The sequence below is a fragment of the Grampus griseus genome (genome assembly GCF_964374135.1).
Source record: "Grampus griseus genome assembly, chromosome: 8".
NCBI classification, from domain to species: Eukaryota; Metazoa; Chordata; class Mammalia; order Artiodactyla; family Delphinidae; genus Grampus; species Grampus griseus.
Genome location: NC_139002.1, coordinates 65,015,192 through 65,032,756, shown reverse-complemented (window position 1 = coordinate 65,032,756; position 17,565 = coordinate 65,015,192). Strand labels below are relative to the sequence as shown.

The 17,565-nt window shown below is 38.2% G+C and overlaps 1 protein-coding gene across 2 annotated transcripts in view; it reads right to left on the bottom strand.

Moving 5' to 3' along the window:
- Nucleotides 1-17,565, bottom strand: part of SWAP70 (switching B cell complex subunit SWAP70) — a 79,354-nt gene that overhangs the window by 11,994 nt on the left and 49,795 nt on the right. For both annotated transcript variants that reach the window (XM_082659947.1, XM_082659948.1), the window contains exons 4-7: nt 8,181-8,408; nt 5,747-5,893; nt 4,508-4,616; nt 2,612-2,793 (exon numbers count right to left, since the gene is read on the bottom strand). In XM_082659947.1, coding sequence (XP_082516073.1) covers nt 2,612-2,793; nt 4,508-4,616; nt 5,747-5,893; nt 8,181-8,408 — 666 coding nt within the window. The remainder of the gene's footprint in view (nt 1-2,611; nt 2,794-4,507; nt 4,617-5,746; nt 5,894-8,180; nt 8,409-17,565) is intronic.

Below are 17,565 nucleotides of genomic sequence, written 5' to 3'. Positions count from 1 at the left end.
ACCCGTGCATTGGAAGGTGGATTCTTAACCACTGGACCACCAGGGAAGTCCCCACTCCTGGGTTTATATCCAAGAAAAACAAAAGCACTGATCTGAAAAGATACAGGCATCCCAATGTTCACAGCAGCATTATTTACAATTGTCAAGATATGTAAGCAATCTAAGTGTCTATCAACAGATGAATGAATAAAAAATAGATGTGGTGAATACATATCTACAATGGAATACTACTTAGCCATAAAAAATAATTAAATTCTGCCATTTGCAGCAACATGGATGGACTTGGAAGGCATTACGCTAAGTGAAATAAGTCAGACAGAGAAAGACAAATACGGTATGATATCACTTATATGTGGAATCTAAAACATACAACAAACTAGTGAATATAACAAGAAAGAAGCAGGCTCACAGATATAGAGAATAAACTAGCGGTTACAGGGGGGAGGGCAAGATAGGGGTAGGGAAAGTGGGAGGTACAAACTGTTGGGTGTAAGATAGGCTTAAGGATGTATTCTACAACACGGGGAATATAGCCAATATTTTGTAATAACTGTAAATGGAGTGTAAACTTTAAAAACTGTATAAAACAAAAGAATGCCAAAAAAGCCCTGCTGACACCTCGGTCACCCCAAGGCACTGTGTGCATGCCCAAGGTTCTGCTTGGGAGGAGGACAGTCAGAGGCTGCACACCATGAGGCAAACAGACTCCACTGAAATAATCCAGCCAAATCATGAAACAAATAAATGAGCAAACAACAATAACAAGCTTTTGGGGGAGGGGTGAAAGCCATATCTAGAGTTGCTACAACGTATTATCTAAAACATCCAGTTTTCAACAAAAAATTATGAGATGTGCAAAGAAAGAGAAAAGTGTGATTCATACGCAGGGAAAAAAGCAGGCAATAGAAACTGCCTTTGAAGGGGCCCAGACACCGGATTTAGCAAAGACTTCAAAGAAGTTATTATATGTTCAAAGAACTAAGAAAACCATGCTTAAGGAAGTCATAGATGATATGATGATATCCCATCAAACAGACAACATCAATAAAGAGACAGAAATTATAAAAAAGAACCAAATGGAAATTCTGGAGTTGAAAAGTACAATAACTGAAATGAAAAATTCACTAGAGGTTCTCATACATACATTTGGGCTGTAGGAAGAATCTATCAAAGATAGATTGATAGGGCTTCCCCGGTGGCACACTGGTTGAGAGTCCGCCTGCCGATGCAGGGGATACAAGTTCATGACTCAGTCCGGGAGGATCCCGCAAGCCGCGGAGCGGCTGGGCCCATGAGCCATGGCTGCTGGGCCTGCGTGTCCGGAGCCTGTGCTCCACAACGGGAGAGGCTGCAACAGTGAGAGGCCCGCGTACCGCAAAAAGCAAAGCAAAACAAAACAAAACAAAAAAAGATTCATAGAAATTATGCAATCTGAAGAACAGAGAAGAAAACAGCATCAGAGAAATGTGAGACACCCATTAAGTACACCAACATTCACATAACAGGAGTATCTGAAGGATAGGAAAGAGAGAAAGGAGAAGGAAAAATACTGGAAGAAATAGTGACTGAAAACTTTCCCAATCTGATGGAAAATACTAACCTACACATCCAATAAGTTCAATGAACTCTAAGATAATACAAAGAGTTTAACACATACTTCATATCATACAGACATACACATCATAGTAAAACGGTGGAAAACCAAAGACAAAAAGAAAATCTTGAAAGCAACAAGAGAAAAATGATTCATCACACACCAGGAAACACCAGTAAGACAGACAACCAACTTCAGAAACAGAGGAAGTCAGCACAGAGTGTGGCACTTCTAGGGGTTGCAAAGGGAGAACCCCACCAGGAATTTGGGGCCTTAAAGTATGCCACATCCCAGGGCACAGGTGCTGCATAGGAGGACACAAAAGGATGCTTGAGCTTGTGGTTAGCAGGTGCTCAGTGATTCAAGGCAGAAAGGATCAACCCAAAGGCGCCCCAAATAAAGACCATGACCACACACTGAGGACTCAGCACCACACCCAGAATTGTGATATACACAACTGAGGAAGAAAGTTTCCCAATGAATGTCAACTATCTCATACAGCCTGTGGTACTTGACCTCCTAGCCCTGAGATGGAAAGGGAAGCTGACCCAGACTGTATCTTTGGCTCCAAACAATAAGTAAAACCCCACAATTCTAACACTAAGGGTCTTCCAAGATCCTCATGAGTGAAGATGGGAGCTAAGGGGGAAAATCTAAAAAAGCAACAGATCCTGTCCAGTTCACCAAAAGTGACCTTGACATCCTTAGGGGAATACAATGTCTCATCTTTCTCTGACAAAATTCAACTGTGCTCATTGTTCTTATAAATGTTCTTTTCTGGTCAATGAAATGTCCCTGCTACCCTGAGACCCTCATAACTTTCAAGGGCTGGGTAAACCAGGGCGTCTCACTCAGTGGTCTAGATGTACTTCCTGCAAGCACAGTTCACAAAAAAAAATCTCTCTACGGTTGCATTAATCTAGTCTTGGTAGAACCAAAGCTCTACCAAGTAAGTGAGGTCGCTGTGGCCTCTGCAGTGAAATGAGAGCCCGCCCCTAGCCCAGCGTCCACGCCCACCTTCCTCACGGTCTCCAGCTCCTGCTGCTTGTTTTCATTTGCCACCTGGAGCTCCTTCATCTGTCGCTCCAGCTCCTCCTGCTCAGCCAGCACCTTCTTCCGGAGTTCTCTCCGACGCTGGCGGGCTTCTTTGTGTGGTGGGGGGCTGCCCAGCTTCAGCAGATGGATGGTAGAATGGATGGCTGTGAAAGGCATGGGAGAAAAAACAGGGAATAACCTTTATTCTTTGTAAGCCTAACATGTAAATGGCATAGTGGGAATAAAACCAGAGACCCAGGATAATTCTGATCCTGCCACTGAGCAGTGGTGTGACCGTGAGCAAGTCACAGAACCTCTTACAGCACGGGTTTCTCATCTCTAACATGAGAGAGATGATCTCTGGAGTCCCTTCCAGCTCCAAAGTTCCGTAACTGCCTATCTGTGCTTAAACAGATCTTGATTTGGGAATATCACACACATTTGAGGAAATCCCAACACTTCCAACTCCCTTTCCTATACTTCCCAAAAGGCCAGGTAAGAACAAGACATAGCAAGGGCTGAGATATAAAGTTCCTGGTATCTGATTTGCTGCCTGCTGTATTTAGTCTGCCCCTCATCCATACCTTATGAAACCATCTCCCTCTATACTCCCTTCCCGAGGAGATAACAGCAGCTACCATTTTTTGAATATTTGCTATATATACACCCTTTACATGCATTATATAATTTCTACGTGAAATCTGATTTCTTTCCTGATTGTTTCAATTACTTAAAGAGCTAATACTTTCACATTGTTCAAACTCAAAAGCATGAAAGGACATAGATGAAGTCTCGCTCCTACTCCTATCCCCCAGTACTGAGTTCTCCACTCCACTAGCAACTAATGCTAACAGTTTCTGTGCATCTTTCCTGAGATACTTTAAGCATATACAAATAAACATGTATATACGTTCTCCATCTTCTGTTGACACAAATCTTGGCATAACACACTCTTCAGAGCCTTGGAGAGCTTTCCATATCAGTACATACTGCACAGTACTGCACAATTCTCCACTGTGTAGCTGTACCATAATCTGTTAACCACTCCCCAATTAATGGACGTTTAAGTTGTTTGCAATCTGTCACAAACATTTCTGCAATGATGTGTCATTTTTTAAATATGCAACTATATCTTCATTTTCTAATTATGAACCCTCACAACAACCTGAGAGGTTGATACTGTTATTTGCCCCATTCCACAGAAGAAGAAAGCTGCTAGAGAATTCCTAACTCAACCCCAGAAGCCCAGGAGAGAGGATTCAGACCCAGGTACACTTGCCTCAAACTCTTAAACTACATCAAAGTGACCATAATTTTCAATAAAACAATTTTACCTATGTTCAAGAATATAACATTCAGAATCCTCTTTCATGATTAAAAATAAAATCTCATAAAGTGTTTCATTCTTTACTAATTTTGGAGTAATACTTTAGTTTGAAAGTTATTAAATCAGAAGTTTGCATTCTTGAGATAATTATTTGAAACTAGTGATTTCTTGTGAAAGTAACAGATCTTGAAAATTACTTGAAGTATTCAAAAGCTATTGCACAATTCCTCTTTCGTTTTACATGTTACTAAATACTCAAAATGGCTACTTTAAAATTCTTTATAGTCCTTAAAAGGGGAAATTCCATGTTCTTTAAATAGTAAGAGTAAAAAAACCTAAAATGTCCAGTTTATAATTTTCCCACACATTCATCAGGCAAATGAAATTGATGAAAATTTTGGGAACTCCTCTCACTTTGTTATTCTTCTAGCTACTGTTTCACATAGAAATAACTATAGACAATGAGGAAACAATGCCGAGTATCTTTAATGAGATCCAAAGCTGAAAGAGCTCTCAAGTTATATCATGACAAGTAATAAAAATTACCTTACCCTGAATCCACTCTTGTTTCTTCTTCTTATCTGACGCACTGATTTCAAAGGTCTTATCAAAACATTTTATGAGAAAAAGGCATTTCTTTCCATCTTTGTCAGGCAAGGACTAAGACAGAAAGCAAAATTAGTCTTTAAAATTTTATTTTAAAATATTTAGATTAAGTTCAATCTTAATTATTTATATAAGAGGTACCTATAAATGAATATTACTGATTTTCTAATGCTGCCCCCTAGGCAACAGTACTTATGGTAAAAATGACCCTGGATTAGTGTACTACACCTAGACTGGGAGAACCAACACCACCTGATGGGCCATGCTTTGGGCTTTCCTGAGCACAGCAACCCTTGTACCTTAGCACATCTCTTAAGGGAACCCTGGAAGATATACCCATGGACTGTTCCAATAGGTCTTGACTCCTATAGGATATGAGGCTTCTAACCCATGGTGATTCCCACACCCTCCAGATGCGTCTCTCCCTTCCTTGCACCAGGGGTATTGTTGCTGGCAAGCTGTGGTTCTTGTCCTATATCCTTATAAGTAGACTGGTATGGCCTATGGTAATCTTGTGAGTCTCCATGTTTACTTGAATCTAAGAAGACCCCTTACTGGGCACTGCACACGCTAAGACATTAATACATACCATTTCAAACATCAAAACACATTATCATTTATGAGTGAGATCTTAGGTATTTTAAATGTTCTTCAACAAATACAGATGTGGCAATAGTTCAGCTATAAATTAAAAACTCAAAACTTTATGTTCTTGAGGACTTCACTTCTTTAACCGAATTAGCAGCTGTGACTAAAGTATTCTGAAAGTCACCCTAAGTATTCCAAGGCAATGCTCACATCTTCTTTTGGTTTATCTATTACACTCAAAATGGCCCAGGTTTTCTGATATATTCATGACTTCAAACACTTTCTTACTGAATTTTTTTTTGCTTTATTTTCTTATTTATGACTCCATTTTATTCAAGAAATGATCCCTTCAATGTACAAATGAGATTTAATCCCTATATTTTATTCTCGAGTATAAGAAAATAAACTCACATTAGAAAAAAATTTTGTCAGGTATCTAATTTTTTGGTTCAGAAACTATGGCTACTGTATGCCTGTATTATTTTGGAAATGTAAATTTTAAGATTATTTTTAAGGCTCTGGAGTCTAGAAGAAGGAAGATACACTACTTGAACAGCAGGGGGCAGCACTGGAAAGAGGTAACCGTTGACTCTTACCTCCACACAGCAGTTCTCATCCAAGAGAATGTCTCCTTTCTTATCTTTCAGATCCTCACTCACATAGTAAGAAATTATGTTGGGTTTTAGTACAAACCAGCGTTCAGTCCAGTTTTTCCGTCTATGGCCTTTTTTCATCATGTAACCCTATGAAAGATTAAATCTGATATAAACTCCTGTCCTTTTATTTATAAGAGCTGATACCTCTTCCTTGACATTCTTGCCTGCTCCATTATCTGATGTGTGGCCTTGAATACATGAATATCAAAGGTTCTTGCCCTTTGTGGATCATGAACCCTTTGAAGAGCTACAAAGGCAGGGCACTATACCCAGTCAAATTCATGCAAGCATGTGCAGATAAAAGTTTACATAGAATTTTAGACACTCAGAGACATCTCCTCCCCCCACCCAAACCCCCCAACCTCGCCAAAAGCTATATGCAGATAAGAGACTGCAAGACCCCCTGATGTTAACAGCATTGTGGGGTTTCTTTTTTTAATACCTTATCTTTTAGGGATGCCTACTGAAATATTTATAGATAAAATGAAATGTCTGGATTTGTGTCAAGATAAGACAGGAGAGGTCAAAGTAGGCGGGGAGGATTAACCAGGTATCAGTGGTTCCTGGGGCTAGGTGATGGGTATAGGAGAGTTCATTATACTATTCTATCTGTTCCCTTTAAAATAGAAAACAAACACATGCACACACACAGTGATCTGAGATTCTCAGTAAATCTAGACCTAGACCTCACAGTGATTCTCAGTAAATCTAGACCTCCATCAATGAAAATGCTAAAACCTATCAGTCAACTTGGCCAAGCATATCTTCTCAGCCAGTCCCCCTCTGGCACCAAAGTACCTCTCTGCCTGACCTCACAATTCTGGAGGATGACTCTGCTCCAAAGGAGCAGAAAAAGAACTGGACCAGTAGTTAGGCTACTGGCTGCTAAGTATAGCTTCTATGCTCACACTTACTAGCCCTGTGCTTCCTTCCCATACATCAGCATCAAAGGTGTATGATTAAAACTTTTACTTCAGCAAAAGTACACATTTATTATAGGCCAAAACCCTTCAGTACTATTCAAGAATAACACTTTTTTTTTTTTTTTTTTTTGTGGTACGCGGGCCTCTCACTGTTGTAGCCTCTCCCGTTGTGGAGCACAGGCTCCGGACGCGCAGGCTCAGCGGCCATAGCTCACGGGCCCAGCCGCTCCGCGGCATGTGGGATCTTCCCGGACCGGGGCATGAACCCGTGTCCCCTGCATCAGGAGGCGGACTCTCAACCACTGCGCCACCAGGGAAGTCCTAACTCACATTTTAAATAGTAAATCTATAGGTGCTGATAGCTTATGGTAGACTATACACATTGTTAAATATATGATAATATCTTGGCTGTATCATTCGATTATTACACTAAGTTCTAATCATATTACTTGTTCAGTTTGCTAATCCTTGAACATTTAAGCCAAAGCTATCTCATACTGCAATTCATCTGTAGTTCTATATTCTGCCATCCTAATCTGTCTGGAAATCCTCTTCAGACAGAGACCATGTCTCATAACTCTTTGCAGCACCAAAAACTTACACAAATTAAGCCTCAATTAATTTTTTTGATGGGCTCCATTTGGAGAAAAGAGCAAAAGCAATATCACCTAACAGAGCAAAGAAAGGACCAAAGTAAGGAAATCCCAAATCAGAGCTATTATTCAATGTAATAAGGTAGGAAATCTAATCTAATCCACTAAAAATATATAAATTCTACTTAATAAGCATTAAGCCTCCATACGTATATCAGATGCTATGCAGGTGCTGAGAAAACAAACTTTATCATCTAATATGATAAACACAACTTTACTATATAAAGGTATTTTTTCCCAAAAGAAAGAATATTTTTAAGATTTTATAAAAATAATATATATCATATATATAAAGAGAGATCAACATGTGTAAACATATATAATAGTAAGTCCAATAATAAGAAAAGAACAAAGAATAAAATAAAATTCACAGAAATCCCACAATCCAGCGGCAATCAACATCTTGGCACTCATCCTTCCAGACAGCTCTACAAACACAAATCACATTGCATGAAAGGGATGACAAGACACCTACTGTTCAACAAACTTTTTTTCACTGAACAATATGCCATGGGATCTTTCAGATGAATAAGTATGGATGTACACGTGACATAAAAGTACTTTAAAAATGTTTAGAAATGTGATCATTTAAACAGTTATTTCAAAATAGTAATTTCCCAATGCTTAACTATAATTCTTTACAATGAAAGCCTAACACAAGACTGGGAAAACACAAGACTGTTCTCAATCAGTGTAAAAGTATAAGTGACTTAGACTCATCTTTGTAATGCAAATTTGTTTTATTTCAAACATGTCAAATTCTAAAGGTAAGGAGAAATAGTGTTATAGGACTCTTACCTGTTTCAGCACATCTAATATAAGCTCATTAAAGACCTCGTTAATTGCCATGGACACTGTCTGCCGATCCATGCCTTTGCTAAACTGTCCATTTCCAATAAGCTCAATCAGTTCCCACACGGAAAGGCCATCTTTACTGTCATCAAAGTTGATTTTATAATTTTCAAATTGTTCTTGTTGCCAACCTCCTCCCATAGCTTCTGTAAGTTTCTTAAGCAGGTATTCAATCTATATAAAGAATTTTTAAAACATTATTTCATAGCAAAAAAATAACTTTTAAACTCAGGTATGTACCTGTGTTACTTACACTGAAAGGTCAATTTCGGAGATATTCTTTTATAGTGCCAAAAGTGTATCTTTCAAGAATCATGATACTACCAGGGAGAAGGGTATGGATAAAATGCCATTTATTCTATATGAAACTAGAATAAGTAATCAAAAACTGGAATCTTTAAGAGTATAGTATATTTGCATACAGAACTAAAGCAAACTGCACACATACTATCATACACAAACTAATTGATGTGATCTGATTACTCTTGGATTTCAATATATCAGAATATTAATTTTACAGAACAATAAGCATCTCAAAGTACGTACAACTTAGTCACCAATTTATTAATTTTCCACATAAGCCAATTATTTGAAATTAATGCTGCTGCTTCTCATTAGAATGCTGACAATGTTGTAAACAACGGTGAATTCCTAGCCTGGGCCAGAAAAGTCTATTAAATCCCGAAACACATAGCTTTGTATAGAAAAACAGTAGAAAATACTGCACGCATCTTTCCAGACAGCTCTACACACACACACATCACATTGCATGAAAGGGATTACAAGACACCTGCTGTTCAACAACCTGTTTTTTTCAGATGAATGAGTATGGAGGTACACGTTACATGAAAGTACTTTAAAAGTGTAAATGAAATAGTAACAGTTAAACAAAACAGTGATGCAGTAATACTGAATGAGAATTGATCTCTCTTATCTTCTGGAAAGCCTGGGTATCCTACAGTGCTCTCTCAAACTCAACATGTGCAAAAATGAATGAACCATCTCTACCTTTCAAATGGCTTCTCCTCCAATTATGGATTTCAGTTGGGAACAACACCATTCACCCATGTCAGGACCCTTTTCCCCACTCCCTTACATCAAATCAGTGACAAAATCCTACTGTTTTCACCTCCCTTCTTTAAACTCTGCCTAGCTCCCTATCACCTCAAAGATAAAGGCCAAGCTCCTCTGTGTCCCCTGTGATCACCCCTGCCTACTGTCTCTAACATATTTCCTGCCATGCCCTACTGCAGATTTTACACTCCACCAATAACCACCATCAACACAGATCGCAAGCATGTTCTGTAAAGGGCTAGCTTGTAAACATTTAAGACTTTCTACATCTCTGGTATATGTTCTTCTTTGTTTGGGTTTTTTTTTTGTTTTTTTGGTATTTTTTAACAACCCTTTAAAAACGTGAAAATTATCTTAGCACATGGGCTATATAAAAACAGGCTATGTGGGCTGAATTCACCCAGCAAGCTGTAGTTTGCCAACACCTGCTATAGATTATAAGTAGTCTACCCATTTAACACATTTTTTTATGCTTCTATGCCTTGCCCCATGCTGTCCTATCTAGATTACCTTTCCCCATTTCTCTACCCAGCTAACTGGTATCTGTTCAAATCCTACATTGTCTATAATATTCCCACTCAGAATAGTCCAAAATGTGGACCAGCAGCATCAGCATCACCTGGAAGCCTGTTGGAAATGAAGAATCTCATACCGCACCGAAGACCCCAAAATCAGAATCTGCATTTTAACAAGAACCCCCAGTACTTCCATATGCACATGAAAGTTTGAGAAGCACTGCTCTGGTAAAACTGCTCTGACCCAGGTCAGGTGTTCCTCTTCTGTGTCACTGCACTCAGCATACTGTATTGAAACTATCTCTATATTCATACGCTGCCCCCTGTAGATTTTCTGAAATCCTTACAGGAGGGACAATGTCCCACTCATCTTTGAATCTCCAGAACTCAGAATCATACATAGAATGTAGTAGAAGTCAATTAATGAAGTGGAAATAAACTAAGCTAGGTCTCAATTTTTCTCATCTATGAAATGGGTATAATAACACCCATCATACAGAACTACTATGGGGATAAAATGGGACAAAAATAGAACACTGTGCACAATGTCTGGCACAGTATGTACTCCATCAATGTTTCTTCCTTCTGCACTCAGTAGAATATTATTCAACCATTTAACATTACATTTAAGGCAGACTGGTTCAAGATGGCAGAATAAAAGGATGTGCACTCACTCCTTGTTGCGAGCACACTGGAATCACAACTAACTGCTGAACAATCATTGACAGGAAGACACCGGAACTCACCAACAAAGATAACCCACATCCAAAGACAAAGGAGAAGCTGCAATGAGATGGTAGGAGGGACAATCACAGTAAAATCAAACCCCACAACAGCTGGGTGGGTGACTCACAAACTGGAGAACAATTACACCACAGAAGTCCACACACTGGATTGAAGGTCCTGAGCCCCATGTCAGGCTTCCCAACCTGGGGGTTTGGCAACAGGAGGAGGAATTCGCAGATAATCAGACTTTGAAGGCTAGTGGGATTTGACTGAAGGACTTTGACAGGACTGGGGGAAACAGAGACTCCACTCTTGGAGGGCACACACAAAGTAGTGTGCACATCAGGACCCAAGGGAAGGAGCAGTGACCGCACAGGAGATGGAGCCAGACCTACCTGCTAGTGTTGGAGGGTCTCCTGCAGAGGCAGGAGGTTGCTGTGTCTCACTGTGAGGACAAGGACACTGGCAGCAGAAATTCTGGGAAGTACTCCTTGGCGTGAGCCCTCCCAGAGTCCGCCATTAGCCCCACCAAAGAACCTGTAACCTCCAGTGCTGGGTCACCTCAGACCAAACAACCAACAGGGAGGGAACCCAGCCCTACCCATCAGCAGACAAGCACATTAAAGTTTTACAGAGTTCTGCCCACCAGAGCAACTCCCAGCTCTACCCACCACCAGTCCCTCCCATCAGGAAGCTTGCACAAGCCTCTTAGATAGCCTCATCCACCAGGGGGCAGACAGCAGAAGCAAGAAGAACTACAGTCCTGCAGCCCGTGCAGTGAAAACCACATTCACAGAAAGACAAAATGAAAAGGCAGAGGACTATGCACCAGATGAAGGAACAAGACAAAATCCCAGAAAAACAACTAAACGAAGTGGAGATAGGCAACCTTCCAGAAAAAGAATTTAGAATAATGATAGTGAAGATGATCCAGGACATCGGAAAAAGAATGGAGGCAAAGACCGAGAAGGTGCAAGAAATGTTTAACGAAGACCTAGAAGAATTAAAGAACAAACACACAGAGATGAACAATACAAGAACTGAAAAGAAAAATACACTAGAAGGAATCAATAGCAGAATAACTAAGGCAGAAGAACGGATAAGTGACTTGGAAGACAGAATGGTGGAATTCACTGCCGTGAAACAGAAAAAAGAAAAAAATAAATGAAGACAATCTAAGAGACCTCCGGGACAACATTAAATGCACAAACATTCGCGTTATAGGGGCCCCAGAAGGAGAAAAAAGAGAGAAAGGACCCGAGAAAATATCTGAAGAGATTATAGTCGAAAATTTCCCTAACATGGGACAGGAAATAGCCACCCAAGTCCAGGAAGCACAGAGAGTCCCAGGCAGGATAAACCCAAGGAGAAAGATGCCAAGACACATAGTAATCAAACTGAGAAAAATTAAAAGACACAGAAAAATTATTAAAAGCAACAAGGGAAAAACAACAAATAAAATACAAGGGAACTCCCATAAGGGTAACAGCTGATTTCCCGCAGAAACTCTACAGGCCAGAAGTGGGGGGGGCACAATATATTTAAAGTGATGAAAAGGAAGACGCTACAACCAAGATTACTCTACCTAGCAAGGATCTCATTCAGATTTGATGGAGAAATCAAAAGCTTTACAGACAAGAAAAAGCTAAGAGAATTCGGCACCACCAAACCAGCTCTACAGCAAATGCTAAAGGAACTTCTCTAAGTGAGAAACACAAGAGAAGAAAAGTACCTACAAAGAAACACCCCAAAACAATTAAGAAAATGGTAACAGAAACATACATATCAATAATTACCTTAAATGTGAATGGATTAAATGCTCCACCCAAAAGACACAGGCTCGCTGAATGGATACAAAAAGAAGACCCATATATATGCTGTCTACAAGAGACCCACTTCAGACCTAGGGACACATACAGACTGAAAGTGAGGTGATGGAAAAAGATATTCCATGCAAATGGAAATCAAAAGAAAGCTGGAGTAGCAATACTCACATCAGATAAAATAGACTTTAAAGTAAAGAATGGACAAGAGACAAGGAAGGACACACATAATGATCAAGGGATCAATCCAAGAAGAAAATATAACAACTATAAATATAAATGCACCCAAGATAGGAGGACCTCAATACATAAGGCAAATGCTAACAGCTATAAAAGAGGAAATCGACAGTAACACAATAATACTAGGGGACTTTAACACCACACTTACACTAATGGGCAGATCATCCAGACAGAAAATTAACAAGGAAACACAAGCTTTAAATGACACAAGAGACCAGATAGATTTCATTGATATTTATAGGACATTCCATCCAAAAACAGCATATTACACTTTCTTCTCAACTGCACATGGAACATTCTCCAGGATAGATCACATCTTGGGTCACAAATCAAGCCTCGGTAAATTTAAGAAAACTGAAATCATATCAAGCATCTTCTCTGACAACAATGAGAAATCAATTACAGGGGAAAAAAACGTAAAAAATACAAACACATGGAGGCTAAACAATAAGTTACTAAATAACCAAGAGATCACTGAAGAAATCAAAGAGGAAATCAAAAAATACCTAGAGACAAATGACAACAAAAACACGATGATCCAAAACCTATGGGATGCAGCAAAAGCAGTTCAAAGAGGGTAGTTTACAGCAATACAATTCTACCGCAAGAAACAAGAAAAATCTCAAATAAACAACCTAACCTTACACCTAAAGGAACTAGAGAAAGAAGAACAAACAAAACCCGAAGTTAGTAGAAGGAAAGAAACCATAAAGAACAGAGCAGAAATAAATGAAATAGAAACAAAGAAACAATAGCAAAGATCAATAAAACTAAAAGCTGAAAAAAAAAAAAACTAAAAGTTGGTTCTTTGAGAAGATAAACAAAATTGATAAACCATTAGACTCATCAAGAAAAAGAGGGAGAAGACACAAATCAATAAAATTAGAAATGAAAAAAGAGAAGTTACAACAGACACCGCAGAAATACAAAGCATCCTAAGAGACTACTACAAGCAACTCTATGCCAATAAAATGGACAACCTGGAAGAAATGGACAAATTCTTAGAAAGGTATAACCTTCCAAGACTGAACCAGGAAAAAACAGAATATATGAACAGACCAATCACAAGTAATGAAATCGAAACTGTGATTAAAAATCTTCCAACAAACAAAAATCCAGGACAAGATGGCTTCACAGGTGAATTCTATCAGACATTTAGAGAAGAGCTAACACCCATCCTTCTCAAACTCTTCCAAAAAATTGCAGAGGAAGGAATACTCCCAAACTCATTCTATGAGGCGACCATCACCCTGATACCAAAACCAGACAGAGATACTACCAAAAAAGAAAATTACAGACCAATATCACTGATGAATATCGATGCAAAAATCCTCAACAAAATACTAGCAAACAGAATCCAACAGCACATTAAAAGGATAATACACCACGATCAAGTGGGATTTACCTCAGGGATGCAAGGATTCTTCAATATACGCAAGTCAATCAATGTGATACACCATATTAACAAATTGCAGAATAAAAACCATATGATCATCTCAATAGATGCAGAAAAAGCTTTTGACAAAATTCAACACCCATTTATGATAAAAACTCTGCAGAAAGTGGGCATAGAGAGAACCTACCTCAACATAATAAAGGCCATATATGACAAACCCACAGCAAACATCATTCTCAATGGTGAAAAACTGAAAGCATTTCCTCTAAGATCAGGAACAAGACAAGGATGTCCACTCCCACCACTATTATTCAACATAGTGTTGGAAGTCCTAGCCACAGCAATCAGAGAAGAAAAAGAAATAAAGGAATACAAATTGGAAAAGAAGAAGTAAAACTGTCACTGTGTGCAGATGACATGATACTATACATAGAGAATCCTAAAAATGCCACCAGAAAACTTCTAGAGCTAATCAATGAATTTGGTAAAGTTGCAGGATACAAAATTAATGCACAGATATCTCTTGCATTCCTATACACTTACAAGGAAAGATCAGAAATAGAAATTAAGAAAACAATCCCATTCACCATTGCAACAAAAAGAATAAAATACCTAGGAATAAACCTACCTAAGGAGGTAAAAGATCTGTACTCAGAACTATAAGACATTGATGAAAGAAATCAAAGATAACACAAACAGATGGAGAGATATACCATGTTCTTGGACTGGAAGAATCAATATTGTGAAAATGACTATACTACCCAAAGCAATCTACAGATTCAGTGCAATCCCTATCAAATTACCAATGGCATTTTTTACAGAACTAGAACAAAAAAAATCTTAAAATTTTTATGGAGACACAAAAGACCCCAAATACCCAAAGCAATCTTGAGGGAAAAAAAAGGAGCTGGAAGAATCAGACTCCCTGACTTCAGACTATACTACAAACCTACAGTAATTGAGACAATATGGTACTGGCACAAAAACAAAAATATAGATCAATGGAACAGGATAGAAAGCCCAGAGATAAACCCATGCACCTATGGTCAACTAATCTATGACAAAGGAGACAAGGATATACAATGGAGAAAAGACAGTCTCTTCAATAAGTGGTGCTGGGAAAACTGTACAGCTATATGTAAAAGAATGAAATTAGAACATTCCCTAACACCATACACAAAAATAAACTCAAAATGGATTAAAGACCTAAATGTAAGACTGGACACTATAAAACTCTTAGAGGATAACACAGGAAGAACACTCTTTGACATAAATCACAGCAAGATCTTTTTTGATCCACCTCCTAGAGTAATGGAAATAAAAACAAAAATAAACAAATGGGACCTAATGAAACTTAAAAGCTTTTGCACAGCAAAGGAAACCATAAACAAGATGAAAAGACAACCCTCAGAATGGGAGAAAATATTTGCAAACAAATCAACAGACAAAGGATTAATCTCCAAAATATATAAACAGCTCATGCAGCTCAATATTAAAGAAACAAACAACCCAACACAAAAATTGGCAGAAAAGCTGCTCAACATCACTAATTATTAGAGAAATGCAAATCAAAACTACAATGAGGTATCACCTCACACCACTTAGAATAGGCATCATCAGAAAATCTACAAACAACAAATGCTGGAGAGGGTGCGGAGAAAAGGGAACCCTCTTGAACTGTTTTTGGGAATGTAAAATGATACAGCCACTATGGAGAACAGTATGGAGGTTCCTTAACAAACTAAAAATAGAATTACCATATGATCCAGCAATCCCACTACTGGGTATATACCCAGAGAAAACCAAAATTTAAAAAGACACATGCACCCCAATGTTCACTGCAGCACTATTTACAATAGCCAGGTCATGGAAGCAACCTAAATGCCTATCAACAGACAAATGGATAAAGAAGATGTGGCACATATATACAATGGAATATTACTCAGCCATAAAAAGGAACGAAATTGAGTCATTTGTTGAGACGTGGACGATCTAGAGACTGTCATACAGAGTGAAGTAAGTCAGAAAGAGAAAAACAAATATCGTATATTAACGCATGTATGTGAAACCTAGAAAAATGGTACAGATGAGCCAGTTTGCAGGGCAGAAGTTGAGACACAGATGTAAAGAACGGACGTATGGACACCCAGGGGGGAAAACCGCGGTGGGGTGGGAATGGTGGTGTGCTGAATTGGGCGATTGGGATTGACATGTATACACAAATGTGTATAAAGTTGATGACTAATAAGAACCTGCAGTATAAACAAACAAACAAACAAAACAACTAATACTAAACTTCCTTTGGGTTATTTGTATGGAAATATGTTAATATAAATGTTTCAGACATTACATGAAATTTCTAAAAATCTTATATGTTCTGGTATAATGTTATAAGTCATAATTCTAGTTATTACTTTAAAATGTATATCTCAGAAATAACTAAATTTCCTTGTCAATTGCATCATTATGAACTTTCATCAAATCTTTAACCGTGGTCATTTTTAAATCTTTTGTCATTTACAGACAGCTCTGGGTGTACTCTGATGCTTTTGCAAATATGTTCCTACAAAAGGGTTTCATCTTCAAGGAATTCACTGAAAAGACTCCAAGAAGTACAGGTTTCTGGTAACTGACTATACTGCTGAACTGAATGAATAAGCATTTTCAGAACTCTAATGGAAAACTGATGAATTCATAAAAGTGCTAACAAAAGATCAAGATGAAAAAAAAATTAATTACATGGGGCTGAGTGAACTGATGAGGATGATTATAATTTTTGTGACTTTCTGTTTCAATAAACAAACAAAAAAGACACATGCACCCCAATGTTCATTGCAGCACTATTTACAATAGCCAGGTCATGGAAGCATCCTAAATGCCCACTGACAGACAAATGGGTAAAGAAGATGTGGTACATATATACAATGGAATATTACTTAGCCATAAAAAGGAACGAAATTGGGTCATTTGTAGAGACATGGATGGACCTAGAGACTGTCCTACAGAGAGAAATAAGTCAGAAAGAGAAAAACAAATATCGTATATTAACGCATATATGTGGAATCTAGAAAAATGGTACAGATGAACCAGTTTGCAAGGCAGAAGCAGAAACACAGATGTAGAGAACAAACGTATGGACACCAAGGGGGGAAAGTGCGGGGGGTGGGGGTGGGGGATCAACTGGGAGATTGGGATTGACATGTATACACTAATATGTATAAAATAGATAACTAATAAGAACCTGTTGTATAAAAAATCAATTAATTAAATTAAATTTTTAAAAAACAGAAAAAATAAAATTACATTTAAGAAAGCATTTATGAAATAATATTAAGTGAGGAAGAATGCAAAATTAAATTTACCCATGATCTCCACTGCACAAAGTTTATATAAATATTTTGAAAAATACTAGAGCAAAATATTAGAGCCTAATTTGTTACAGATAGGATTGTGAATTAATTTTTTCTTTCTCTTCTTTGCACTTCCAACAATTTGATTATAATGTCGTTTGTGAAATAACATACTTTAACAGAAAAAGAATGCCAACAATAGGAAAA